General features: G+C 42.0%; 1 protein-coding gene across 1 annotated transcript in view; it reads right to left on the reverse strand.

Moving 5' to 3' along the window:
- Window positions 1-26,731, reverse strand: part of CDH20 (cadherin 20) — a 150,052-nt gene that overhangs the window by 33,948 nt on the left and 89,373 nt on the right. Inside the window, exons 2-5 of the mRNA XM_074944981.1 lie at window positions 18,809-19,184; window positions 6,189-6,483; window positions 3,026-3,145; window positions 955-1,122 (exon numbers count right to left, since the gene is read on the reverse strand). Coding sequence (XP_074801082.1) covers window positions 955-1,122; window positions 3,026-3,145; window positions 6,189-6,483; window positions 18,809-19,057 — 832 coding nt within the window. The 5' untranslated portion in view covers window positions 19,058-19,184. The remainder of the gene's footprint in view (window positions 1-954; window positions 1,123-3,025; window positions 3,146-6,188; window positions 6,484-18,808; window positions 19,185-26,731) is intronic.

The following is a 26,731-nucleotide window of genomic DNA, read 5'->3' on the forward strand; positions in this document are numbered from 1 at the left end:
ATGCATTTAGAGAAGGGTGTAATGAGCCAAATCTTGCTTTGAGTTACACCAGTGTAAATCCAAACTAACCTTTCTGAAATCATCATATGCCTTAGACTTTAAATAATCTTTTGGTGAGTTCAGTTGAATTTTTACTGGGGAATAGTCTGTATGCAAAACTATTCCATACTGTTCAGCACAAACAACAGACTCACTCATAAAGAGGAGAGGCTAAACTGAATTGCTGAATTAAATCCCTTTCTCTCTCCTCCCTCCCAGCCCTTGAGACAGACATCCTTCCATGCTAAGGATGAGAAAACAAACAAAGTAGTGCATGGCAACCCTCTTGCAAAGGCCTGCAGTATCTAATCTAGGGATAAAGGAATGCCCCTGATTTCCTAAATTTAAAAAGGAAAAACGAAACCATAAATACCAAAAATAAATAGGTTTAAAAAAAAAGAAGTCAGGGATACAACTGGTCAATAATTTTTTTTATTTTTTGGTTTGGAAAATGTCAATTTGTCTAAACAAAAACTTTGCAGGAAAGGGTCAGTTTTGACAAATATTCTGATTCAATTTTTTTTTTTGAAAAATTTAGAAATGTCGGAATGGGATGCTTTGACATTTTCTCAACAAAGTTTAGTTTTTCACTTTGAAAAAAACTTTTAATGAAAATAAGATTTTAAAATGTCAAAATCAATACATGTTTTGAAATTATTGAAAGAAGAAAGAAGATCTGACATTTGTTTTGGATTTCAGTTCTCAGATTTTTTTTTGAGATTTTGACTTTTCATCCTGTTTTGAGACAGTAAAAAATTTCAAAAATGCTCAGGGGGACAGGAAAATTGTTTGTACCCTATTCTAGTCATGGATTGATTCCATTTGAAAAGGTCAAAGTAAGTGCAGATATTCATCATGCAAGTATTTCAACCCATCTTCCCTCTTCAGTAACATTGTAATAAAGCAGATACTCACTCTGTGGAAATCTGGGTGGATTGTCATTGACATCAGAGAGGGTGATGTTGACTTTGGTTGTCCCAGCTAATCCTCCCAGCTGTCCACCCATATCTTTGGCCTGGATAATCACTTCATAATAGTCTTTTGCTTCTCTGTCCATGTTCATTAGAGCTGTTCTAATTAAGCCTGTAAGATTTTTTTTAAAGGTTTTAGGACAGAAAAGAAATTCTGTTTAAACAATATGCAAAACAGGACAGAGCTGGTTTTAATAAAAAAACACAGTTGCTCCTAATTTAAAAGAATGGGGTCAGACTCTGCTTTCAATCACACCAGTGTAGATTTAGAGTGATTCAAATGAAGCCAATGGAGTTACTTCACATCAATTCCAGTGTAAATTGGAACAGAATTTGGCCCTCAGTCTCCATTTTGTTTCCTATGGATAGTCTATAAAGAAAGACTGGTAGTTTTATTTTGTAACTTACATCTCAGAGTTGGGAACACAGAAATTGCTATTGGTAATCACGCAAAAATCCACAATGCAGAGTCTGCTTTCTTTTATGGTAACATTACTGAAAAAGAACATGAGGTGGCAGCAATACTTCTCTGACAGAGTCTGCAAAGCGCCATCCGATGCAATTACTGCCTTTGCTGACTCACTAAAGCAGATTGTTGCTTTTGGTTATAAAAGCAGGAACTCGCAAGGCTACAGCTCTCTGGACTTTTAGATCATGCTTCCTTAGCTCTCTCTCGGTCTCCTGCTTCAGGGATTCTAGTAGTGTAACTGACCTCTTCTTTATTTAGGCTATTCTCATCCTCACCTCAGCACCTCCCTTCCCTTCTTAAGGCTTTAAAGTCTTTTTCTCTTTTCTTTTTTTTAATACCTGACTGCCCTTGCTGAATTCTACATACTTTTAGTGGTTACTTTTAGCAGACACACTGTGTGCGGGGCTTAACAAAACAGCACTAAAATGATACTGCAGTGGCAACTATCATCCTATATACTAAGAAAGAAATAGAGACTAATGCAAACAATTCACAAGTGGACTGTTTAAATGTTGCCACCTGCAGTTTTTATGAGCCTGATTCTGCAAGAAGTTGAGCACTGCCCATTAAATGCTGTGGATCTTCAATTCCCACTGGGATGTGAAAGTGCTTAGCATCTTTGCAAAATGGGCCCTCTGTGTGTGAATACTTTATAGACTGTGTCCCCTCTCTGCCCCTTAATACAGAAAATGTCCTCACTTCGAAAACAAAAATGATTAAGGGGTTACTCATTCTATGGTTTATAACCCAAATACTAAATAAATAGCTCTGTTTTGCCTATGTATAATAGGGCTCAGGAAAGAACAAAGCGTATCTAAGTTTCTTCTTGGATAATGGACATATTTCATGTAGTGGTAACTTTCAAAAGTGAGTTATATGGTATTTCTTTTTATTTTGTTCCCCTAGGGTTCAACAATAAATATCCTCTCATGAGTTTCTGACCTTAACACTACAGTTGGCCCCTGGGAGTTGTCAAAAAATGTATGATTCCTCCTATGATACAGACATTATGTGGTGTGTGTCATATGCAGTGTCCTGTGCATAAATCTAGGGCTATTAATAAATAAACCCTTACATAGGACTACTCCAGCTAACTACATTTTTTTGCTTCTACTTTCTTACCTCTATTGGTATAAAGGTTTTTTAACACGTGGATTTGTGTACCAGATCTGCTGAAGACTTCATTGAAATGATAGCCTACAAGAATAGTAACAGCACAAAATAAACCCAACTCCACTAATGCAGAATTTGGTAATTTAGATGAATATGCTACTGCAGATAGCATATTCTTGCTCTGAAGATCTCTATTGCAATGATGCTTAATCTCCAACATAAAACTGTTCTATTCTGGCTCTTATATAGAAATAAGACTCAGGTAGTGTGTTTTGTCTTTTAACTTTCTTCCTGCCCCAGTAGTTTTGCTCTCCTGTGTCCATCTGGTGTTTAAGATTCACTGGGTGTTTCCTTGAGGAAGAATGTGGTCCATAGTGAATGAAAGCTAAGAGAAGTCATACTTTTTGGCTGATTCCTTGTTGAAATAAAATACCTGTTCTGGAGTCCACAGAGAAATATGGTTGCCCCTGGAGAATACTGTAGACTACTCTGGCACTGTTCCCATAGGTTGGATCATCAGCATCTGTTGCTGTCACCTGGATAACAGAGGTGCCTGAAAAACAAAACAAAAAACCCAACAACAACAGGGTAGACCCTTATTAAATTCATAGCTGGGAAGAAAGAAAACAGTTCTAACTAGTTTCAATCCATAAAAAATGTTCTATTATATTGGATCTCATAGATTCATGGATTACAAGGCCACTGTGAGTATCCTATTCTGACCTCTACTATAACACAAGTCATTGAACTTTCCCAAAATAATTCCTAGAGCACATCTTTTAGAAAAATATCCAGTCTTGATTTAAAAATTGTCAATGATGGAGAATCCACCATGAACCTTGGTAAACTATTCCAATGGTTAATTACCCTCACTTTAAAAAATTATGACTTATTTCTAGTCTGAATGTGTCCAGTTTCAACTTCCAACCAGTGGATTATGTTATACCTTTCTCTCCATTGAAAAGCCCATTATTAAATATTTGTTCCCCAAATAGATATTTATAGACTGAAATCAAGTCAACCCTTAACCTTCTCTTTGTTAAGCTAAACAGATTGAGCTCCTTGAGTCAATTAGCTGTTACCACTCAAGAAAGAGATCTTGGAGTTATTGTGGATAGTTCTCTGAAAACATCCACTCAATGTGCAGTGGCACTCAAAAAAGCAAATAGAATGCTGGGAATAATTAAGAAGGAGATAGAAAATAGGACAGAAAATATTATGTTGTCTCTATATAAATCCATGGTATGCCCACATCTTGAATACTGTGTGCAGATGTGATCGCCCCATGTCAAAAAAGATATACTGGAATTGGAAAAGGTTCAGAAAAGGGCAACAAAAATTATTAGGGGTATGGAACTGCTTCTGTATGAGGAGAGATTAATAAAACAGAGTTTTCAGCTTGGAAAAGAGATGGTGAAGGGGAGATAGATTGAGGTCTATTAAAATCATGACTGGTATAGAGAAAGTAGATAAGGAAGTGTTGTTTACTACTTCTCATAACACAAGAACTAGGAGTCACCAAATGAAATTAATAGGCTGCAGGCTTAAAATAAATAAAAGGAAGTATTTCTTCACACAACACACAGTCAACCTGTGGAACTCCTTGCCAGAAGATGTTGTGAAGGCCAAGACCATGACTGGGTTCAAAAAAGAACTAGATAAATTCATGGAGGATAGGTCCATCAATGGCTATTAGCCAGGATGGGCAGGAATGGTGGCCCTAGCCTCTGTTTGCCAGAAGCTGGGAATGAGCGACGGGGGATGGATCACTTGATGATTACTTTTTCTGTTCATTCCCTCCCCTCCTCAATCCTTTTCAAAGTCACTGATTCCCAGGGTAGAGTTTCCCATCCTGCATCCCCTAAATATGGCTTGCATTCTTTGTTCCTAGATGTCTACATTTACATTTAGCCATACTAAAATCCATACTGTTTGCTTGCACTCAGTTTACCAAGCAATCCAGATCTCTCTGAATCAGTGACCTGTCCTTTTTCATTATGTATCAACTCTCCCAATTTTTGTGTTATCTACAAACTTTATCAGTGATGCTTATATATTTTCTTCCAGGTCACTGTTAAAAAATGTTCAATAGTGTAAGGCCAAAAACCTATCCTTGCAGGATCCCACTGAATACAAATCCGGTAGATGATGATTCCCCATTTACAATTATATTTTGAGACCTATCAGTTAGCCAGTTTTTAATTCATTTAACGTGTGCCATTGTAGTGAGGTGCCTTGGCCTCCCTTTGAGATTGACCCCTGCCCACCTTCTGATGGGTGGAACCAGGACATCTGCACTCACCCCACTGGAAGCAGAGGGTGGGACAGGAGCATAAAAAGCAAGCTCTACAGCTCCAGCTGGGCTGGAGCCACTGGAGGAGACAGATGCCTCCTTCCTGCTGCTGGTGCTTGAAGAGGATCCCTGCATTGCTGAGGACTTACCAGAACTGCCTGCTGGTAGGAATTTTGAGGAATTGCTGGGACTGCCGTTAGCTGTGTACCCCGGTGAGACAGAGGATGAACCCAAGACACAGGTACACCATGCAGGGAATGTAGGAAGTAGCCCAGGGACACCAGATTGTAGTCCAGTTTTGTTGTTGCCTGAATCCAAGTCAGCATGTTTTGGCTAAATCCCAGTGGTAGAACACTCCACCACTCTCAGGGCTGTGGGATGGGTCCTGGTGGAGTGAGGTGGGCCCAGGTCCCCCTACTGCTCCCTGCTGCCAGCCTCCCCACCTTACGGCAAGAGGCTTTTGTTTGCCTGCCATCTGCAGAGCTAGGCTGTCAGGCTGTTTGGTGCTCCGCTCTTCCTGAAGGTCGATGCCCCTACACTATGTGGTGCGCCGCCCTGTCTGTAAGCACACAACAGATGATTTAGCTTGCAGTATTTCTTTGTCAGCATTATGCCACCACAAAACAATTGTTTCTTCCAAGGAAATGAAAAACTGACAAAATTGGAAAAAAATACTTTCCATGTTTACTAGAAGTTTTACATGGAAAGGTGTTTTCCTGTTTGGTTAGGTCCCAGGAAGCCTCCTGTTTGCATTCTGGCTGTACTGCAAAAAATATCCAATAAATTCTTCTTTGATCCCACTCTTTCTAACAGCATAAAACACATTGGGTCAGATCATTGGGTCCACTGAGCTAAGCTTGGTGCAGGACCAGAAAGGAGTGGAAGTCAAAGGTGGCTTAAAGCTAGCTTTGCACACCTTCAATCCTGGGGGCAGCTGGGGGAAATTCCGATGTCTGGTATAAGCTAGATCAGGCTCAGAGGTGCTCTAACCTTCACTGACTCATAGTGGGTGTCCAAGAGACCATTACACACATACAGATTGTCAGAGCACAATACATTCAAGCTATGCCCTTTCCTGCCCCCATCTTTCCCTTGACATGCCTCCTATGCTGTGTGGGGCCAGCAACTGGTGATGTAAACCAAGTACGCTTGCTTGCAGCAGCCAGAGATGTTCTAGAGAAGGTTTTCCCAATGCTGCAGAACAAAGGACCCAAAGTAGAGGCCAAAGACTTGGGTAATTTGTGTACTGGTGATTAATTGTAATTTGCTCATAATGAAAATTATGTTCTTAAATTCACCTTACCTACTGGTGACATTTCTGGAACTGAGGCTACATAAGGTCCATCCAGGAACTTGGGTTCATTGTCATTGATGTCCTGGATTTTGATGATGAACTCTGATTCTGGTTCCATTGGCCTGCCTGTCCGTCTGTCCAGGGCCTGAGCCCTCAGAGTATACTGGGACCTCTCCTCTCGGTCCAATCTCTGAATGGCATGAATGTCCCCAGTGGTATCATCGATCGTAAATACAATGCCAGCTCCTTCTCCTGAGAGAATGTACTTGATTGATCCATCTCCTCTGTCCATATCGGAATGGAGCTGCAAAAAGTAACACAATCTAATCAGGAAACAAGCCTGGAGTGTATGTGGTGAACACCACCATGAAAATTAGTTTTCAGAACATTTTGGTCTTCCTATTGAAATTCATCTACTGGTTTTAGAAACTTTTTTTTTTCTTTTCTGTTGTTGTTTAAATATGGAAGGATACAAATAATTCAAACAGCAGAAGTGCAAAGTTGAGGTTAACCTCCCCCTCATTTCTACCCCCAAATCTGTACCGTGGAAAAAGGAGGAGGCAACCAAACAAGAATGCTCTTGGGGTTTGATTCAAAGCTCATATAAGTCTGTGGGAGTCTCTCTTTTGACTTCAATGGGCTTCAGATAATGCCCATACTCAGCTAAGAAATGGTCCCCAAACTTTTCAGGTCCACGCCCCCCCGAGCCGGGCCGGGAAGCAGACAAGGGTCAGGGAGCTGAGGCTCAGGCCACATCTGGGGGTATTTCTAGTAACAAAAAAATCGAACACCCTAGCCCCGCCCCTTCCCCAAGGCCCCGCCCCCCATTTCCCCCTCCTTCTGTGGCTCGCTCTCCCTCACCCTCACTCACCTCACTTGGCTGGGGTGGGAGGTTGGAGTGAGGGAGGGGGTGAGGGCTCTAACTGGGGTTAGGGGCTCTAGGGTGGGGCCAAAAATGGGTTCAGGGTGTGGGAGGGGGCTGCGGGTTGAGGCAGGGGGTTGGGGTGTGGAAGGTGGGAGGGAGTGAGGGCTCTGGGCTGGGTCCAGGGATGAGAGGTTTGGGGTTCAGGAAGGGGCTCCAGGCTGGGGGGTGGGGCCAAGGGATTTGGAGTGTGGGAGGGGCCTGTGGGTTGAGGCAGGTAGCTTGGGTTCAGGATGGGGTGAGGGCTCGGGGCTGGGGATGAGCGGTTTGGGGTGCAGGAGGGTACTCTGAGTTTGGGGGGGCCCAGGGCTGGGGCAGGGGGTTGGTGTTTGGGTTTGGGGTGCAATTTTACCTTGGGTGGCTCCCGGTCAGCAGTGCAGTGGGTAAGGCAGGCTGCCTGCCTGTCCTGGCACTGCACTGCCCATGCCCTGGAAGCAGCTAGTAGGTCTGGGTCCTACATGGGGGTCCAGGAGTCTCCACGCGCTGCTCTCGCCTGCAGACACCGCCCCCGCAGCCCCCATTTGCCAGTGCTCGGGGCAGGGGCAGTGCGCGGAGCCCCTTGGCCCCCACCCCGCCACCTAGGAGCCAGATCTTCTGGCTGCTTCCGGAGCACAGCGCGGTGCCAGCCAGGACAGATAGGAACTAGCCTGCCTTAGCGCCACCAACTGGACTTTTAATGGCCCAGTGGGCAGTGCTGACCGGAGCTGTCAGGGTCCCTTTTCGACTGGGTGTTCCAGTTGAAAACTGGACACCTGGTCACCCTAGCTGGGGGGTGGGTCTGGGGCCAGGACCAGGGCCAGGTGCAGCACTGCTGCTGCTAGGGGGAGGCCAGGCGTGGGACTGGGAGCTGAGACTGTGGCTGGAGGTGGCACCAGAGCAGGGCTGGGTGGTGCTCCCCCTCCACCCCCCTGGAGGCTGACCTGGGCCCCGCAGCACCCCCATGAATGTTCATCTGTGACCCCTAGGGAGGCACACCCCACAGTTTGGGGACCTCTGAGCTAAGGCTTAGGAAAAGATAAGGACAAAAAACATGCAGAATGACTTTATACTTTCTAAAGAGGATTAAAAGGAATGAGAATGTCTGTTATAAAATATACCAGGGGCAAAAGAAGTACTGGACTAGAGAGAAAATACAGTAAGGGCTTGTCTATAAAGCAAGTTACTACCCAGCAAGCCAGGGTGTGAATCTACAGTGCACCAACTTACCGTGCAGTAACGTCGCATGTGGACCTTCTACAGCACACTGAAAGTTTGCCAAGCTGCACTCCAGGTTTTTCAGTATGCTGTATCAGTGTCCACATTGGATGTCACTGCACAGCTAATTGGTGAGCTATAGCTTGGCTTGCTGGGCAGTAACTTGTTGTGTATACAAGCCCTCAGTCAACTAGTGAATGAGGAGTGGAATGGCATGAATGACTACTCAATAACTGCTGTGATGCAGAACGTCTTTAAAAAATTGTCTCTAACAAGAAAAATAGAGCTGGACAGCTAGGTAATAAGGCAGGTAGTATAAAGTAGCTATTATGAAAGTTGTTTGCAGTGTTGTAGCCATGTTGGTCCCAGGATATGAGACAGACAAGGTGTATGAGGTAATAGCTTTTATTGGACAAAGTCTTCTCTTGGTGAAAGAGACCAGAGTTTGAGCTCCACAGAGCTCTTCTGCTGTGAAAGAAGAGACAAGAAGTTGGTCCAATAAAAGATATTGCCTCACCCTCCTTGTTTTTATTATTAAAGAACAGGTAAGGCAAGCAGTTTGGAACATTTGAGTATATACAAGCTAGCCTGTGGATTTTAAATGCATCCCAGAGTTTTAAATAGAATTAACGAATAAATTTGCTGCATGACTGGTAAACAGTTCTGAGAAGTTGTGGCTAACTGGAGACACAACCAAATGCAGAAGAAAACTAAATGTTGTACTAATTATCTTCAAAACCAGGTACAAGAGTCACCCTGGTAATTACCATTCTGCTAAACGTCTAACCCTAGTGAAATATTAGAACAAATATTAAGATCAAACAAATCATTTAATTTCAATTCAAGCACATTCTTAAATGCTTTGCTGGATTGGGGCTTTATGGCCTGATGAAATCAATGAAACACGTTAGATCAGGCCCGAAGCATTTCGAAGATAATAGAACCATGAACAATAATCAGAATGGATTTATGAAGAATAGCTTTTGTTTGTCAAGCTTGATTTTTTTTTTAATATATATTTGCAACACTGGTGGATGAATAAACAATGGTGGGCATAATAGCCCAGCTTCAGCAAAGTAGTTAAGCACTTCCTTAACTTTACACATGTATAAATATTTTGATGAGAAGGGCCGCGTAAGTGCATCACTGAACTGTGACCAACAGGAGCATCATTGGTCTAGTGCAGTGGTTCTCAAACTAGGGGAGCCGCTTGTTCAGGGAAAGCCCCTGGCAGGCCGGGCCCATTTGTTTACCTGCCGCATCCACAGGTTTGGCCGATCGCAGCTCCCACTGGCCGCAGTTCGCCGTTCCAGGCCAATGGGGGCTGCAGAAAGTGGCGCAGGCCGAGGGACGTGCTGGTTGCCTTTCCCGCAGCCACCATTGGCCTGGGGCAGCGAACCGTGGCCAGTGGGAGCTGTGATCAGCTGAACCTGTGGATGCAGCAGGTAAACAAACCAGCCTGGCCCTCAAGGGGCTTTCCCTGAACAAGCGGCGCCCCTAGTTTGAGAACCACTGGTCTAGTGGACTGAACACCAGCAAATATCAAGGGCGGAGGGGAAGTGTTTAGAATAGTAAAATGGATATAAACAGAAGCAATAGAATGAAATTACTAAAGAAGAAATTTAGGTTGAAAAGCAGGAACCAAGTCCTGATGGTGAGATTTATTAGTCAATAGGTTTCAGAGTAACAGCCATGTTAGTCTGTATTCGCAAAAAGGAGTACTTGTGGCACCTTAGAGACTAACCAATTTATTTGAGCATAAGCTTTCGTGAGCTACAGCTCACTTCATCGGATGCATACTGTGGAAAGTGTAGAAGATCTTTTTATACACACAAAGCATGAAAAAATACCTCCCCCCACCCCACTCTCCTGCTGGTAATAGCTTATCTAAAGTGACCACTCTCCTTACAATGTGTATGATAATCAAGGTGGGCCATTTCCAGCACAAATCCAGGGTTTAACAAGAACGTCTGGGGGGGGGGGGGCGGTAGGAAAAAACAAGGGGAAATAGGTTACCTTGCATAATGACTTAGCCACTCCCAGTCTCTATTTAAGCCTAAGTTAATTGTGTCCAATTTGCAAATGAATTCCAATTCAGCAGTTTCTGGCTGGAGTCTGGATTTGAAGTTTTTCTGTTGTAATATCGCAACTTTCATGTCTGTAATCGCGTGACCAGAGAGATTGAAGTGTTCTCTGACTGGTTTATGAATGTTATAATTCTTGACATCTGATTTGTGTCCATTTATTCTTTTACGTAGAGACTGTCCAGTTTGACCAATGTACATGGCAGAGGGGCATTGCTGGCACATGATGGCATACATCACATTGGTGGATGTGCAGGTGAACGAGCCTCTGATAGTGTGGCTGATGTTATTAGGCCCTGTGATGGTGTCCCCTGAATAGATATGTGGGCACAGTTGGCAACGGGCTTTGTTGCAAAGATAGGTTCCTGGGTTAGTGGTTCTGTTGTGTGGTACATGGTTGCTGGTGAGTATTTGCTTCAGGTTGGGGGGCTGTCTGTAGGCAAGGACTGGCCTGTCTCCCAAGATTTGTGAGAGTGTTGGGTCATCCTTCAGGATAGGTTGTAGATCCTTAATAATGCGTTGGAGGGGTTTTAGTTGGGGGCTGAAGGTGACGGCTAGTGGCGTTCTGTTATTTTCTTTGTTAGGCCTGTCCTGTAGTAGGTGACTTCTGGGAACTCTTCTGGCTCTATCAATCTGTTTCTTCACTTCCGCAGGTGGGTATTGTAGTTGTAAGAATGCTTGATAGAGATCTTGTAGGTGTTTGTCTCTGTCTGAGGGGTTGGAGCAAATGCGGTTGTATCGCAGAGCTTGGCTGTAGACGATGGATTGTGTGGTGTGGTCAGGGTGAAAGCTGGAGGCATGTAGGTAGGAATAGCGGTCAGTAGGTTTCCGGTATAGGGTGGTGTTTATGTGACCATCGTTTATTAGCACTGTAGTGTCCAGGAAGTGGATCTCTTGTGTGAACTGGACCAGGCTGAGGTTGATGGTGGGATGGAAATTGTTGAAATCATGGTGGAATTCCTCAAGGGCTTCTTTTCCAAGGGTCCAGATGATGAAGATGTCATCAATATAGCGTAAGTAGAGTAGGGGTGTTAGGGGACAAGAGCTGAGGAAGCGTTGTTCTAAGTCAGCCATAAAAATGTTGGCATACTGTGGGGCCATGCGGGTACCCATAGCAGTGCCGCTGATCTGAAGGTATACATTGTCCCCAAATGTAAAATAGTTATGGGTAAGGACAAAGTCACAAAGTTCAGCCACCAGGTTAGCCGTGACACTATCGGGGATAGTGTTCTTGACGGCTTGTAGTCCATCTTTGTGTGGAATGTTGGTGTAGAGGGCTTCTACATCCATAGTGGCCAGGATGGTGTTATCAGGAAGATTACCGATGGACTGTAGTTTCCTCAGGAAGTCAATGGTGTCTCGAAGGTAGCTGGGAGTGCTGGTAGCGTAGGGCCTGAGGAGGGAGTCTACATAGCCAGACAATCCTGCTGTCAGGGTGCCAATGCCTGAGATGATGGGGCGCCCAGGATTTCCAGGTTTATGGATCTTGGGTAGTAGATAGAATATCCCAAGTTGGGGTTCCAGGGGTGTGTCTGTGCGGATTTGATCTTGTGCTTTTTCAGGGAGTTTCTTGAGCAAATGCTGTAGTTTCTTTTGGTAATTCTCAGTGGGATCAGAGGGTAATGGCTTGTAGAAAGTGGTGTTGGAGAGCTGCTGAGCAGCCTCTTGTTCATATTCTGACCTATTCATGATGACAACAGCGCCTCCTTTGTCAGCCTTTTTGATTATGATGTCAGAGTTGTTTCTGAGGCTGTGGATGGCATTGTGTTCCGCACGGCTGAGGTTATGGGGCAAGTGATGCTGCTTTTCCACAATTTCAGCCTGTGCACGTCGGCAGAAGCACTCTATGTAGAAGTCCAGTCTGCTGTTTCGACCTTCAGAAGGAGTCCACCTAGAATCCTTCTTTTTGTAGTGTTGGTAGGGAGGTCTCTGTGGATTAGTATGTTGTTCAGAGGTATGTTGGAAATATTCCTTGAGTCGAAGACGTCGAAAATAGGATTCTAGGTCACCACAGAACTGTATCATGTTCGTGGGGGTGGAGGGGCAGAAGGAGAGGCCCCGAGATAGGACAGCTGCTTCTGCTGGGCTGAGAGTATAGTTGGACAGGTTAACAATATTGCTGGGTGGGTTGAGGGAACCATTGCTGTGGCCCCATGTGGCATGTAGTAGTTTAGAAAGTTTTGTGTCCTTTTTCTTTTGTAGAGAAGCAAAGTGTGTGTTGTAAATGGCTTGTCTAGTTTGAGTAAAGTCCAGCCACGAGGAAGTTTGTGTGGAAGGTTGGTTTTTTATGAGAGTATCCATTTTTGAGAGCTCATTCTTAATCTTTCCCTGTTTGTTGTAGAGGATGTTGATCAGGTGGTTCCGCAGTTTCTTTGAGAGCGTGTGGCACAAGCTGTCAGCATAGTCTGTGTGGTATGTAGATTGTAATGGATTTTTTACCTTCAGTCCTTTTGGTACGATGTCCATCTGTTTGCATTTGGAAAGGAAGATGATGTCTGTCTGTATCTGTACAAGTTTTTTCATGCAGTTGATAGATTTCCACTCCATACGGCTAAATGCAGTGCCTTGCATAATGACAGGTTTCAGAGTAACAGCCGTGTTAGTCTGTATTCGCAAAAAGAAAAGGAGTACTTGTGGCACCTTAGAGACTAACCAATTTATTTGAGCATAAGCTTTCGTGAGTAAATACTTACCAGCAACCACATACCACACAACAGAACCACTAACCGAGGAACCTATCCTTGCAACAAAGCCCGTTGCCAACTGTGCCCACATATCTATTCAGGGGACACCATCACAGGGCCTAATAACATCAGCCACACTATCAGAGGCTCGTTCACCTGCACATCCACCAATGTGATGTATGCCATCATGTGCCAGCAATGCCCCTCTGCCATGTACATTGGTCAAACTGGACAGTCTCTACGTAAAAGAATAAATGGACACAAATCAGATGTCAAGAATTATAACATTCATAAACCAGTCGGAGAACACTTCAATCTCTCTGGTCACGCGATTACAGACATGAAAGTTGCGATATTACAACAAAAAAACTTCAAATCCAGACTCCAGCCAGAAACTGTTGAATTGGAATTCATTTGCAAATTGGATACAATTAACTTAGGCTTGAATAGAGACTGGGAGTGGCTAAGTCATTATGCAAGGTAACCTATTTCCCCTTGTTTTTTCCTACCGCCCCCCCCCCCAGACGTTCTTGTTAAACCCTGGATTTGTGCTGGAAATGGCCCACCTTGATTATCATACACATTGTAAGGAGAGTGGTCACTTTAGATAAGCTATTACCAGCAGGAGAGTGGGTTGTGTGTGTGTGGGGGGGCGGGGGTGAGAAAACCTGGATTTGTGCTGGAAATGGCCCAACTTGATTATCATACACATTGTAAGGAGAGTGATCACTTTAGATAAGCTATTACCCGCAGGAGAGTGGGGTCGGGGGAGGTATTTTTTCATGCTTTGTGTGTATAAAAAGATCTTCTACACTTTCCACAGTATGCATCCAATGAAGTGAGCTGGAGCTCATGAAAGCTTATGCTCAAATAAATTGGTTAGTCTCTAAGGTGCCACAAGTACTCCTTTTCTATTAGTCAACAGAATATACTTCTGAGGAAAGTGGTGGAATCCCATATCAGGGACATTTAAAATTAAACTGACAAAATTCTACAAATATACATGATAAAATAACCTCTGATTTCAAAATAGAAGAACCTCTGATTTGTTGGGGGATGGACTAAGTCACCTTATACTACCTGTCTCTAATTCCTGTGGGCCAGACTGTAAGTCACTGTGGCCCCATTGCTTCAACTGAGGTATGTCAATTTGCACTTAGCTATGGATCTGGCCCTGTGATTCTATACATTTTTGGAGACTATTTTTCTCCCTAACCTATCAGAGTACCATGTGTGACCTATGCAGACCTTGAGCCTACCCCTATAGAATTCAGTGGACATTTCACATTAATTTAGATGAGAACTAGATTGTGCTGTGATTCAGCAAAGCTGTCGCAGCAATGGGAGTGCCACCACAAAACTGTTTAGAATATATAGGTCAGCTAAATGGAGGTCTACCAATCACTAGTGTTTCCTTTAATGGATATTGAAATTACATATTTGAGGCAGTAGATTTATTTTATAATCCAATCCACATCATAGTGTGAAAAATGTGTATTAAAATATGTAAACTTCTATTTCTTTTAAAAAGTGTTAAAGCACATTTTAGGGTCCTTCTCCCCACAGACCACCTGATCCCTTTAAAAAAAATCCACTTCTATTGGCTTTACTCTGAATCACACTGGTTTAAAAGTTACAACTGGAGCCTCTTTTTATTACATACTGAAAAACCGAAAGGTTCAGATGGTGACAGTGAACTTGTTTGGTAATTGATATTTCATTTAACCACTTTGCTGCTGGTCTCTGCTATGGCTACTGTGGAATCAGACAGTGTTCTCTGGAGTCTTGACATTTCTCTGGAACACTAGTATTTCATAGTTGATGCATCAGTTAAATGGGGGAAGAACAGGAGAACCAGTTACATTCAGCATCAACAAAAAAGCAGTCAAATTCAGATTACTGTTACCAGTATTAATACAGATGCCACCCTACAAACTAGCATATCTTTATAAAATGGTATCTGGTGATTAATTAAAAAAGACACTAGTTGTCATCTTTTGCTCTACATACCTCTAACTCAGAATATCAATCCAGATGCTAGTAAACAGGACTTTTCCAGGAGGAGGAGACTATTGTAAAATTTGATTCAGAACCACTTAGCCACTTTCTACTCTTTTTAGGGTGTTTGGTATTGTGTGTTAGCATGACCTCTTGGGTAGGTGTAGCTGTCACATTTGACTGGCTATGGCAGAGAGAAAGAAATGTTTCTGGTGCATTAATAAAAAAGTATTCATTAAATAGTAAATAAAATAAAATATAGGAAGCTGCACTGTAATGTTCGAGTGACTTGAAAAAGGCATTGAGCCACATTCACTACTAAATTATATCCCCTGTACCCAATCTGATTTGAAATCAATGGTGTAAATTTGGCCAATTAATAACAATTTTAGGATAATGGAGGGTCTCCTACTCTGCAGTTGTGTGTTAAGAGTTAAGAGTTTAGAGTTAAGAGTTGTGTGTCCCAAGCAGGCTAGCTGTTATGCTGCAAAACTGCTGTTAGCATTACTTATCACGTATCCTATTGTTTCCAGACAAAACAAAGAGGACAAGCATAAAATTGAATTGTGTGTGTTTGGAGGGATAGGGGGAAGAAACTGAGATTTCTTCTGCAATGCGTTTAGCATTTTGAAAGCAAGGGTTCTATCATTCCAGTCTATACTATAAATCTAACCGATTTCATCATTGCAGAGACAGAAGCTCACATCACTGCAGTGACAAACCAAATCCTCTGACACTGCAGTTTTACAAATAGGTGTGTACAATGTAGCAGTTACTGTGTTGGAAAGGAAATCCTGTTTTAAGTTGGCATGGTGCTGTGGCTGCTGCAGCATCATGCTGCCACATGGCAGGCTTGGAGCTGGGAGGAATTTATTTGGATTTTTCTCTGCACAGTAAAAGATGAGCTACTGCAGAGATGAAGCAGGTGGCCCCTGAGAAAGCATTAACTATGTCAGTCTGAGTAGCCTTCTTTGGGCAGAATGGTAAAACCTACCTGGGAGCTTTATTTATGTCTGATAGACACAGCCTTGTGTAAGGGCAGTGAGAAATCACCCCAGGAGGTATTTCACGGTGGGAACTGTGCCTCAGGGAGTGCAGCATGTGCTCCCTTGTGCTCCGACCAGCTCCACTCACTGGGACATGGCCCTACCTCCTCCTGCCCCTTCCATCCCTTTAGGGAGGATAATGTGCGCAGGGGCTCTGTGAGAGAGTGTAATTGTGCTGCGTTGATGCACAACGGCACACAGTGGGAGGTGTCCTGTGGCCTCTCCGCTCCCTTGAACATTTGTTCAGCTGCCAGGCTCAAATGCCTGTTAACCTCTAAAACAGGGGTGGGGAGGAGTGGTACGTGCAAAGAAGTGAGCCCTGAACTCCTCTGGAACCAGAAGTCAAATGGTGGAGCATTCTAGGTTGCTGGATGAAGTAAGAAAAAGCCTGACACTGAAAATTAGTTTTTGTCTCCCTAACTTATCACATTGGCCACTCACCTTTACCTAGTCTTTAACTTTAATGGGAGTCATGTAGCTAAAACACCATGTAACACTTTGAAACTAACCTCTAAATGACAACTTTAGGCATCACAGAAAAAAGCAAGCATTATGCTGACTAATGGAGAATCTTTTCCTTCCCCCCCCCCCCCAAAAGATACTTTCCCTGTATTTCTTAGTTAACTATGAGGCACATTTTCCATAGCCGACAAAATCCACAGCGTAGATTGAATCTCCTTGGTGCTGCTCTAGTGGCACAAAGGGGACGAGAATGCTATTCTAAAGAAGCAGCAAGGGATTTCCCTGTTACGGGGGAACACTTCATGGTGTAAAGCCAATATAACTGGCTTTTTGGTATTCACTCTTCCCCCTTCCATCAGGGAGGGAGCATTGACAAAACATGTGCACTCCAGCAATCTCTGGCCACCAGAATGATATACAGGGCCATTGTATATGGCATAAATTAGAGCAGTCCTGTGTCTGTTCTGAGTTGTGTCAAGATCCTAGGATCAAGGTGGATAGAAAGGTGGCTTAGAATTATCTTTGCCACACTTTCCTCAGATGTGCTGAGTGGGAGCTCAGATCATCTGAGGTTTTGCCTGCAGTTTTTTATATTTAAGTTTTTACATGGTTAGTTATACAACCTGGCTCTCAAAAACATTAACCAGTTTTATATACTCATTTAAACCCAGGTTCTGCTCCAAGTGCCCAGTGCAGATTTGAAATAACTTCAGTGTTACACTGCTGTGACTGAGAAAAAACTGTTCCTTATTCTTAAACAAAGATTTATGGGGGAATTAAATATTAACTCCTTTCGTTCCAAAAGAAATGGAGATGAAAAACAGAAAAGTTAGGCAGTGATGAAGCCAAAATGGTGAGACACTCGAGGGGGGCTCATTTACAACAGTGTCAATCCGGAGTAACTTCACTGAAGTCAATGAAGTCAATAGTCATACTAACACCAAATCAGGAATAACTCCACTGAAGTCAGTGGAATTATTTTGATTTTACACCATGTAACTGAGAACCCCATGGAGTTATACTAGCGATAAATCAATTCAAAAGCAGGCCCTTTGACTTTTGAAATTTTGTTTGCTAAGATGCACAACCTAGAAGAAAAGAATGAACCAGAGACATCTGACTTTCCCCAGGTCCTAATTCAGCATGTCAAAACCTGATGATGTGGGTAAAAACCATAATGTAATCTTTCTACATATCTACTTACTCACCTATTAATCTATCAATCATATTTATCTGTATTTATACTGTGCTCCTCACCACAGCATCTGATCATCCTGAGGTGTGGAAACCATAACTGTATTGTTCAAGCTATAATTACAACTTACTGCAATCAACATAGGCTGGAAGCAAAGCTAGTTGCTGAAACTTCTTAAACAGCAGGGTCAAAATTATTTCATCCACATCAGTCTTGATAAGCAGTAGGAAAATGGAGCAGAGAGGGTGGGTTATAGTGTGTGACAAAAGGTAAATTGTGACTGTAAACATAATGGGTTTCATTCTCTATTAGCCTGTACCTTGTGAAGCCTCTTGCACCACTGGATTTGATAGCACTTTACATCTGCTTTGCCCTGGCTTTGTGCTGGAGGAGTAGTCTACACAAGGTGCAGGCTAATGGAGAATCAGGCCCCGTGTCTTTGAATTTAAGGATCTGCTCTCACATTGGTATAAATCAGGCATTCGCTGCATTTAAATCAATAGAATTACACTGTAGTAAAGCTGGTGTAAATGAGAGGAGATTCAGACTATAGAAGTCAACAGAAAATCATTTGAAGTCTTGCTTTTCACAAGCCACTGGTTATTCTTGTTCGATTGTAAATTTTAGCTTTAACACCAGACTTGATCAGAGACAGAAGCATGATCACAAGCACTCTCTTTCTTCCCCAATCCTCATATGTCAATATAACCTTGCTTTGCCTTGACACTTTAGTGGTCCCTAGAAAGTCTGTTGCAGATTTTCTAAGGCTACCCCAATTACAACTGATAATTGTTAGAGTGGATCTTTCTGAAATAGGCAAACACATTGACAGCTTCTCGAAAGAGACATTCTTCCCTGTTCAAGGTGACACCACTCAAAAGCACTCAGGAGCTGAAGTAAATTAGATGTGGATAAATTCATTGCCACAGGAAGGTAAGAATTGGTACTTGGGGAAACTTCACGTTTTGCCATATTTACTTACTTACACACACACTCTCTCTCTCTTTTTGATATCCCTTGTCCCTCCGATTTCATGGTTCTTACCTTGCCAACATACAGAGGATCGGTTCCAGTGTATTCTTCAAGAACAAAAAACTGGTTCCATACCCAGCTCCTCTTCATTCGCTGATGCAGTAGCAGCTTGTCCGACAGGTTATCTTCCTGGCTTTTGGTGAGTGGCCTGGCACTCCCAGAGAGTGCAAGTGTAGTAAGGTCCATCAGTCCCCAAAAATATAAGGACACACCAAGTCCAAGCCAGTTCTTTGCATTGCTCATTCTATCTGAAGTCCACATCTGTTTACCAAGGGTTTTTTAAAAGTCAAAACATCACAGCTGGGGTTTTTCAGGAAGAAAAAGCAGGCCTTTGAAACTTCCAAGAGAGACTTTGACTGGAGCAGACAGCTTTAAGGATGATGGTCTCCTGTAAAGTTAAGGAAAATTAAGACGTTCATGTTTTTGCCAACGTAGAGGGAGCATCTTTTTTCACAAAAGACAACTGTGCTGTAAAACATTCAGTCCTCCACATAAAACTCTGATACCGGGGTATGCTTGTCCTAGACAAGGAAGACTTGTTACTTTATTAGTTGCAGCACTGCACACTCAGATGCAAACCCCACTAGGATATAGTTAGTAAGTAAGAGTTCTCTGCTTTGCTAACTTAAGTACCTGCAGGGTTCCAGTATATTATTGATCGGCTTGAGTTAATAGGTTGCACTTTAGAAATATTTATGACCAGAAGCCCCATGAAAACATTTGAAAGATGGAAATTAGTATAGATAACTCATACCTCTGTGCCAGTTGACTTTCTTTTTCTGTTTAGAAACCATCTTAAATATGATGGCTATATTACAAACCTTGAATTTAATTTCTAGCAACTGCAAATTATTTCTGACTTTCTAATTATTTCTAATTCTTTCAAACCCCTGTTGCTTGAATTCAGGTTTCACACTCTGTTGCCTTCTCTCTGAGGAGCTGATTGCTGTGGCTAATGTGACATTTCTAGAATGTGAATGGTCAATTAATCATTATATAATCCACAAAAGGTTTCAGAATGCTGATGGTCACATGGCTATTGTGGGATATGTCTAAGTGAGACCAGCTAACAAATTTTTCCTTCTTAAGCCTAAAAGGCTCATTTAGGCAGAGGAATGCCGACCTCCATCAGAGGACACTTTCTCATCAGGCTAGGATCTTTTGTTGTCATGAAGTCAGATTAGCTGGTGACCTCACTCCAGGCAGTGGACTGTTGCAATCTTTTCTTTTGCTGTTTTCTGGGTTAAATGAGGTGACTTTGCACTTGAGTTCCTCTGTCAAAATACTCAGCACATCCTGTGGGTCTAAATATTTCCGCTGTTCTTTAGGGGAACTCTACTTTTCCACCCTCTCAGAACAAATGAACTCCTTAGCAAGTGTTTTTTCAATTGTGACACTTAACGAACACACTTAATTTCATTACTGTTATAAATTTATGGCCTTGAGGCCTACTTAATTGTTTCATCCTGAGGAAATAAAAACTGGCAGGAGATAGCTGTCAAATTCCCTTAACTGAAACCCTTCAAAGGATTAAAAATCATTAACAATTATTTTGCACAGCTGCATAGAAAATTCTTTAAGTGGAAAGTAATATAATGTGATATTTTCAACATGAAGATATTTTCAACATGAAGTTACAAGAATGGAGTGTTGTAATATAACCGTGGCTTTTAAGGGGGTATAATAGAAACAGTATCGTTATATAGTGCAACTGATGTGCATGTTGTACATTACATGAAGTGTGGCAAACAAATAAGTCCATTGCCTGAGGAGCTTACAGTCTAAAGCATAACAGGTACAATAAACAAGGCACAAAATACAACAAATATTCAATAATATAAATATATTATAGCCAGAATGATTTACAGAATAGATGGGCCTTTATAAATTGGAGAGGGAGGGCAGTTACCGATGTTGGCATGATAAATCTCTTGGATCCAAACTCTGTCCCCAATTAAATGAATCCAATTCACTGTAAAGTCAATGGAAGTTGCACCTGTGTAACTCAAGTCAGAATTGGGCCCAGGATTGTCCTGTCCCTTTAAAAGTTTGAGCATTTCCCCTCACCCCAGTGCAAAGCCTCACTTTCATGTTAGTTTCAGTTTTGCTTCCAGAAGCATAAAGTGAGAACAGCAGACAGCTGTGTTTCTATCACTTCCCTCTGTGTCTATTTCCTTCTCTGCTGAGTCTGAATAGAACATTTGGCAATGGAAGATTTCTATCCCATGAGTGTCCAGTGCTCCCATTCCCTGAACAACAAGAGAAAGTAAGCAAATAATACTGTAAAAAGGGGGAGAAGTTCACCTAGAGGCACAAGGTGACAGACTGCTGCTTTTGCTGCTGAGACAATGTGAACCAGACAGCTAGAGAGGGGGAAACAGGCAATTAAAAACAGAACAAAAGAATAGGCTGCTGCCTGGAGTATCTGAAAAGAAAGCAGTGAGGGGAAATCAAGCAGCCTTCTTGGTTGACCTGGTGCAGGTAGACAAATGGACAAACAGCCTAGCCTGTGCTGAGGGTCTATAGCCAGCAGAGGGAAATCAAGTACAGCCAAAGAAAAAAATGTGTAGTCTGCAGTGTTGCCATGGATCTAGAAGAGGCAGGTCAAGCACAGATAGTGCAGTAACAGTTTTTCTGTGGCAGAGAAGACCTTCACGAGCTGCAAACTCCAACAGGAGAGCAGAGAAATGGCAACTTTTGTGGGGTGTGTTGGTGAATTCGACAAACTGCAAAATGTGGTGATGTACCATGAATGTTTTGAGCAATTTGTAACCTGCAAACCACCATTCCTGCTGGATGAGTTTCAACCTTGTTGACAGTGATGGGTCCGAAGGCATATGGGCTGTTGCATGATCTATTGTCTCCTCCTGTGCTCAGAACTGCCATGTACGCTGCAATTACTGCAGCAAAGCAGGAACATATTCTCCTACCCCATGGCAGAATGATATAGGTTCTATCAGTGACATCAAAGAAGTGGAGAGCCATAGCACAGTTCATTGCTGCTCTAAGGAAATTGTTAGAGCATTGTCATTTGGACAAACATTGTGATGACCTGTGTGACCAATTGGTTTCTGGATTATGCAATGACCAGGTTCAGAAGAAGTTATTGACTGTATCAGCACTTAATTCAATAAGGCAATTAACGTAGCAGTTGCAATGGAAATCTCAGAGAAGGATGCTCTGGAATTTAGTGTGAACTGAGACGTTCATCTTGTGAATGAGCAACACAGAGGACCATGGGAATGTAAGAAATTTCCATTTGGCACAGACCGTGCTGCTTAGAAGGATTCCTGGGCACATCACTGTGACTTGTATGACAATTCAACAACCAGCAACACAGAATAACCATCCATCCAAGAATAAACCTAAGGAAGGACGGAAGTTGGGAATTCATAATGTGGAAAAAGACAAGAGTTCTACTGACCAAGATCTAGCACTACATGTGTTATCAGAAGCTGGAGTCAGAGATGGCATCTGGGTCACAACTTTGATTGAAGGAGTTCCTACAGGAATGGAGCTTGATACTGGAGCTGCCGTCTCACTGATTTCTGCATCTACTATCACCAGACTTTGTCCACCTCCACAATTTTGAAAACTTATGCTCGGTGAAAGTAGGTCCCAAAAGGGATACTCCAGGTGAAAGTTCAATTAGATGGATAATCAGTTGTTTTATCCTTGTATGTGATTGAAGGGAAGTATCTACTATTATTTGGCAGATCTTGCTTGAGAAGCTCAAGGTGAACTGGACCAAGATCAAGGCAATCACAAAAGCACCTCAAAATATTTGAAAAATACTGGACAGACACTCCAAAGTTTTTGAAAAAGAGCTTGGACAGATGAGCAACGTGCCAGTGAAGTCACTGTTCAGTCTGACAGCCAGCCAAAATATTGCAAGCCCAGAGTTGTGCCTTATGCTCTGAAGCCTCTGGAAGTTGATTTGGACCATTTAATGAATATCGGAGTCTTGTCACTGGTTTCTCACACACAGTGGGCTATACCCATGGTACCAGTGATCAAGAAGGATGGCTCTGTTTGAATTTGTGGAGATTTCAAAGTGACTCTGAACCCAGTTTTATGGGCAGACCAACTTCCACTAGCTTATACTGAAGATTTGTCTGTTATTCTTAGTGAATGAAAATGTTTCAGTAAATTGGATTTGCTCAATGCATACCTGCAAATTGAGATGATCTGGCATCTCACAAATATCTCACAATTAACACACACAGAGACTTATTTTGTTACAACAGGGTGCCTTTCTGTATCACACTGGTACCTGCCCTGTTCCAGAAAGTGATGGATGAGATCCTGAAGGGTCAGAACGGAGTTCAATGCTATTTGAATAAGATCCTTGTTACACGAAAGGATCAAGAGGATCATCTTCAAAAGTTATGTTCATCCTGAACACTATTTAACTACTGTGGTAAATTTCTGCTTAATCTAGCACCAGTATTGACACCTTTACTTGAACTATTATAAGCAAAGTAAAAATAGAAATGGACTGAGTCTGAGTATTCATTTAAATAAGCAAAAAACTGCTGTCATCACTCAAAATTCTTATGCACTTTGATGATTTGCTACCATTGCAATTGACTTGTGGTGATTCATCATATGGAGTGGATGCAGTTCTTTCCTACATTTTTGCTAATGGCATGAAGAAACAAACTGCCTGTGCATCAAGAACAATCACTAAGCCTGAGAACAGCTATGCAAAAATAGAGCAAAAAACTCTCAGCATTATCTTCAGAATTTGTAAGTTCCATATCTATCTGTATGTCATCACCCATTACTTTCTATTTTTGGATGGAAACATGGAATTCTGTCATTAGTTGCTGCTTGTATGCAATGATGGGCATTACTATTTTCAGCTCATTCCTATGCTAGTCAATTTCATAAAGGGACTCAGCACAGCAATGCTGATGGACTGTGATGCCTGCCACGTCCAAGCGCCCTTCAACACAAAGAAACTTCAGATGAAGTGTTCTATCTCAATTTAATGGATAGGTTACCCATCACTAACACAGATATCAACAAAGAAATTGCTAAGGATGATATGCTTGCTCTTGTGAAGGGAGAGGTACTACACGTTACGGTGTTGGATCATATGAATCCCCAGTTTACACAATTCTTATCACATCAACGTGAAATATATGTGAATTATGGTTGCATCATATGGGGAATGCAAGTGATCATTTTGAAATCAGTTCAATCTAAAGTTTTGGAAGCTCTTCACGAAGATCAAGTATTGTACGTATGAAGGCCGGAACCTGGAGTCATGTGTGGTGGCTGGGGATCAACAAAGATAATGAGAGGACTGTGTGTCAGCAAATTCAGCATGATCTTGGCCCAGCTGGTCTACATCCTTGGTCGTGGCCTCAGACTCCTTGCACAGGTATTCACGTGGAGTTTGCAAGACCTTTAGAAGGTTGTATGATTTTGGTTGTAGTCAATGCCCAATTGAAGTGGCCGGAAGTTTTCAGAAGAACATCTGCTACAGCTACCAAGATGATTGGACATCTTTGTACCTTATTTAGCCAATGTGGTTTATCGTTACAGTTGATGAATGACAATGGACCTCATTTCTGTTCTAAAGAATTTCAGAAGCACTTAGCTTCAAATGAAATTCAGCACATATGCTCTGCTTCATAACACCCTGCTACAAACAGACTAGTGGAATGCTTTGTACTAACACTTAAGCACACCTTAAGAACTAACAAGTCTATTTTGAGTCGTCAGCAGAAATTAGACAATTTCTTGCTTGTTTACAGGAACATATAACATGCTACTACCTAGGAGTCACTTACAACACTTTTCTTGAAGTGATCTTTGCATACCTGTAGGGATCTGTTATGTCCTGATGTTGCCTCACATGTAGCCAAATCTAAAGCTATGCAAACTGAATGATGATGTGAGACTTGGCAACATTCTTTTCAAGTCAGAAACTTAGTGTGGATTCGTAACTACAGTTCTGGAGTGAAAGGGGTACTTGGAGAATTTGTAAAATGCAAGGGATTTAGTTTTACCTCAAACAAAACATCTGATGGTATTTTATGGAAATGAAATATGAACCAGTTGCAGCCTCAACTAGTACTGGAGTCCAGGGATGTTCCAGTAGGACTGTGTTCCTCTGATTGAACCTCTTTCCATGACAACTCCTAATTTTGATGACTTGTTGGGAGAAACTTTGATGTCAGATCCAGTTGATTCCATACTAGATCTAGTTGATTCCTTACAACAGACCATCTAACCATTCAAATCCAACACTGCCAGTTTCCTCCTAGCACTAAGTAAACCTGGCAAGGGTTGACTGCAGTCAGCCAAAGCAGTACCAGAGCACAGTTACATAATGTCATATAACTGAAGCTGAAGCAGCTATGGGAGATTAGTGCAGGGAATCTGATCACAGTAATCCTTCCCCTATATCTGCCTATATGTGTACCAGCAGAAAGCAACAGGAAAATGAAAGGGGGAAGCAGTGAAATTCATACTGCCATGCTTTCTGTACTAATACTGCTTTTCACTCGAACATCATTGGGCTTTGCCTTCACGTTCCATTAGAAACTCCTTTTGAAAATGTGCATCTCCACAGAACATGCATTTTCTATGGCCCCCAACAGCCATATCACTGAGAACATTTAGGATACAGTCAAAAATCCCTTTCAGAATAGTAATACTATCATCAGAAATTTTGCCATTAGGCAGAATGAATGTAAATTAATGTCTTGACTAACTGGAATGTGTTTCTAAATGTTATGCCATCACATTCTGGACAGACTAGAGCATTATACTAGGAGCAGAAGTAAATGCTAACAGCTGTGTAAGCTTTCCCATTCTAACCCCAGGCTTTTCAATAGCTCACAACTTTCCCAAACTTTGCAAATTTGGCTGAAATTTTCCTCTCTTAGTCTCTGCAAGAATTATTAGTAATTATTATTTCATTTAAGCAACAACAGTCCAGCTATAATGTAGCACCATTAGGGTACATGGCACTCCACTGACTCTGTCTCATTGTGATTATGCATCTAATCAGGTGTTAAGGTTAAAAGTAACCATAAGGGAGAATATACTTGGCCAACAACTTTCTTGCTATTTCTTTTTTTTTATATATGTACCAGCACTAACAACAAAATGGCTCTATTAGAATGTTGAAATTTGGCAGCAAAACACACATCACTGAGAAGAGGTGCTTTTGAGTCTCCTAGTTTTGTATTATCAATGATATGATGATATGTCTTTGGAAATTGTATTTATTGCCCGTGCAGTATATTGGAATGTTTTGTTTTTCATTTTTTTAGAATTTTAAGTAATTAATTACCAATCACATAGCTAACCATTTACATAGTGCTACATATAGGGCAGCCTTTCCATTAAATTAACTGGAATTTGGACCATGCTCTTAGTGAATTTGTTGAAGATGCACAGTGAGTGAGGCTGGGTTCTGCACAAGTAACATTATAGGGATGTTTGAATTTCTTCTATTTTTAATGCTTGATTTTGGGGATAATTACAAGTTACTTAAAAGAAATCTAAACATGTTATGGTACAGAAATGCATGGTAAGGCACCCAAATGATGTTAACTCTGCCCCGCAGTGATGCCAGAGAATAAACCTATAATTATGATTAGTACATAAGTGTTTGTAGTTCCAGATTAAATTAAACTGATTTTTAAAGACACAGGGGTTTTTTTTGTTCCCCCCCCCAATTCTTTTTCCTCAAGGCACCTTCCACTGACTCAGTGGCTCTCTATGCTGTCATCACCATCTTAGCTGAGGGTATTTTGACTTCACTCCTCCTGGGAACAATGGGAGGCAGTAGTCATTTTGAAACATGGCACCTTTGTGAAGGGCAGCTGTAGCTCCAATCCCACTGAGAACAATGGGAGATGACAGGTATTTTTAAAGATGTAAGTTCTTAGAATTCTCTGTTGAAGAAAAATT

The sequence above is a fragment of the Natator depressus genome, chromosome 2 (genome assembly GCF_965152275.1).
Source record: "Natator depressus isolate rNatDep1 chromosome 2, rNatDep2.hap1, whole genome shotgun sequence".
Lineage (NCBI taxonomy): Eukaryota > Metazoa > Chordata > Testudines > Cheloniidae > Natator > Natator depressus.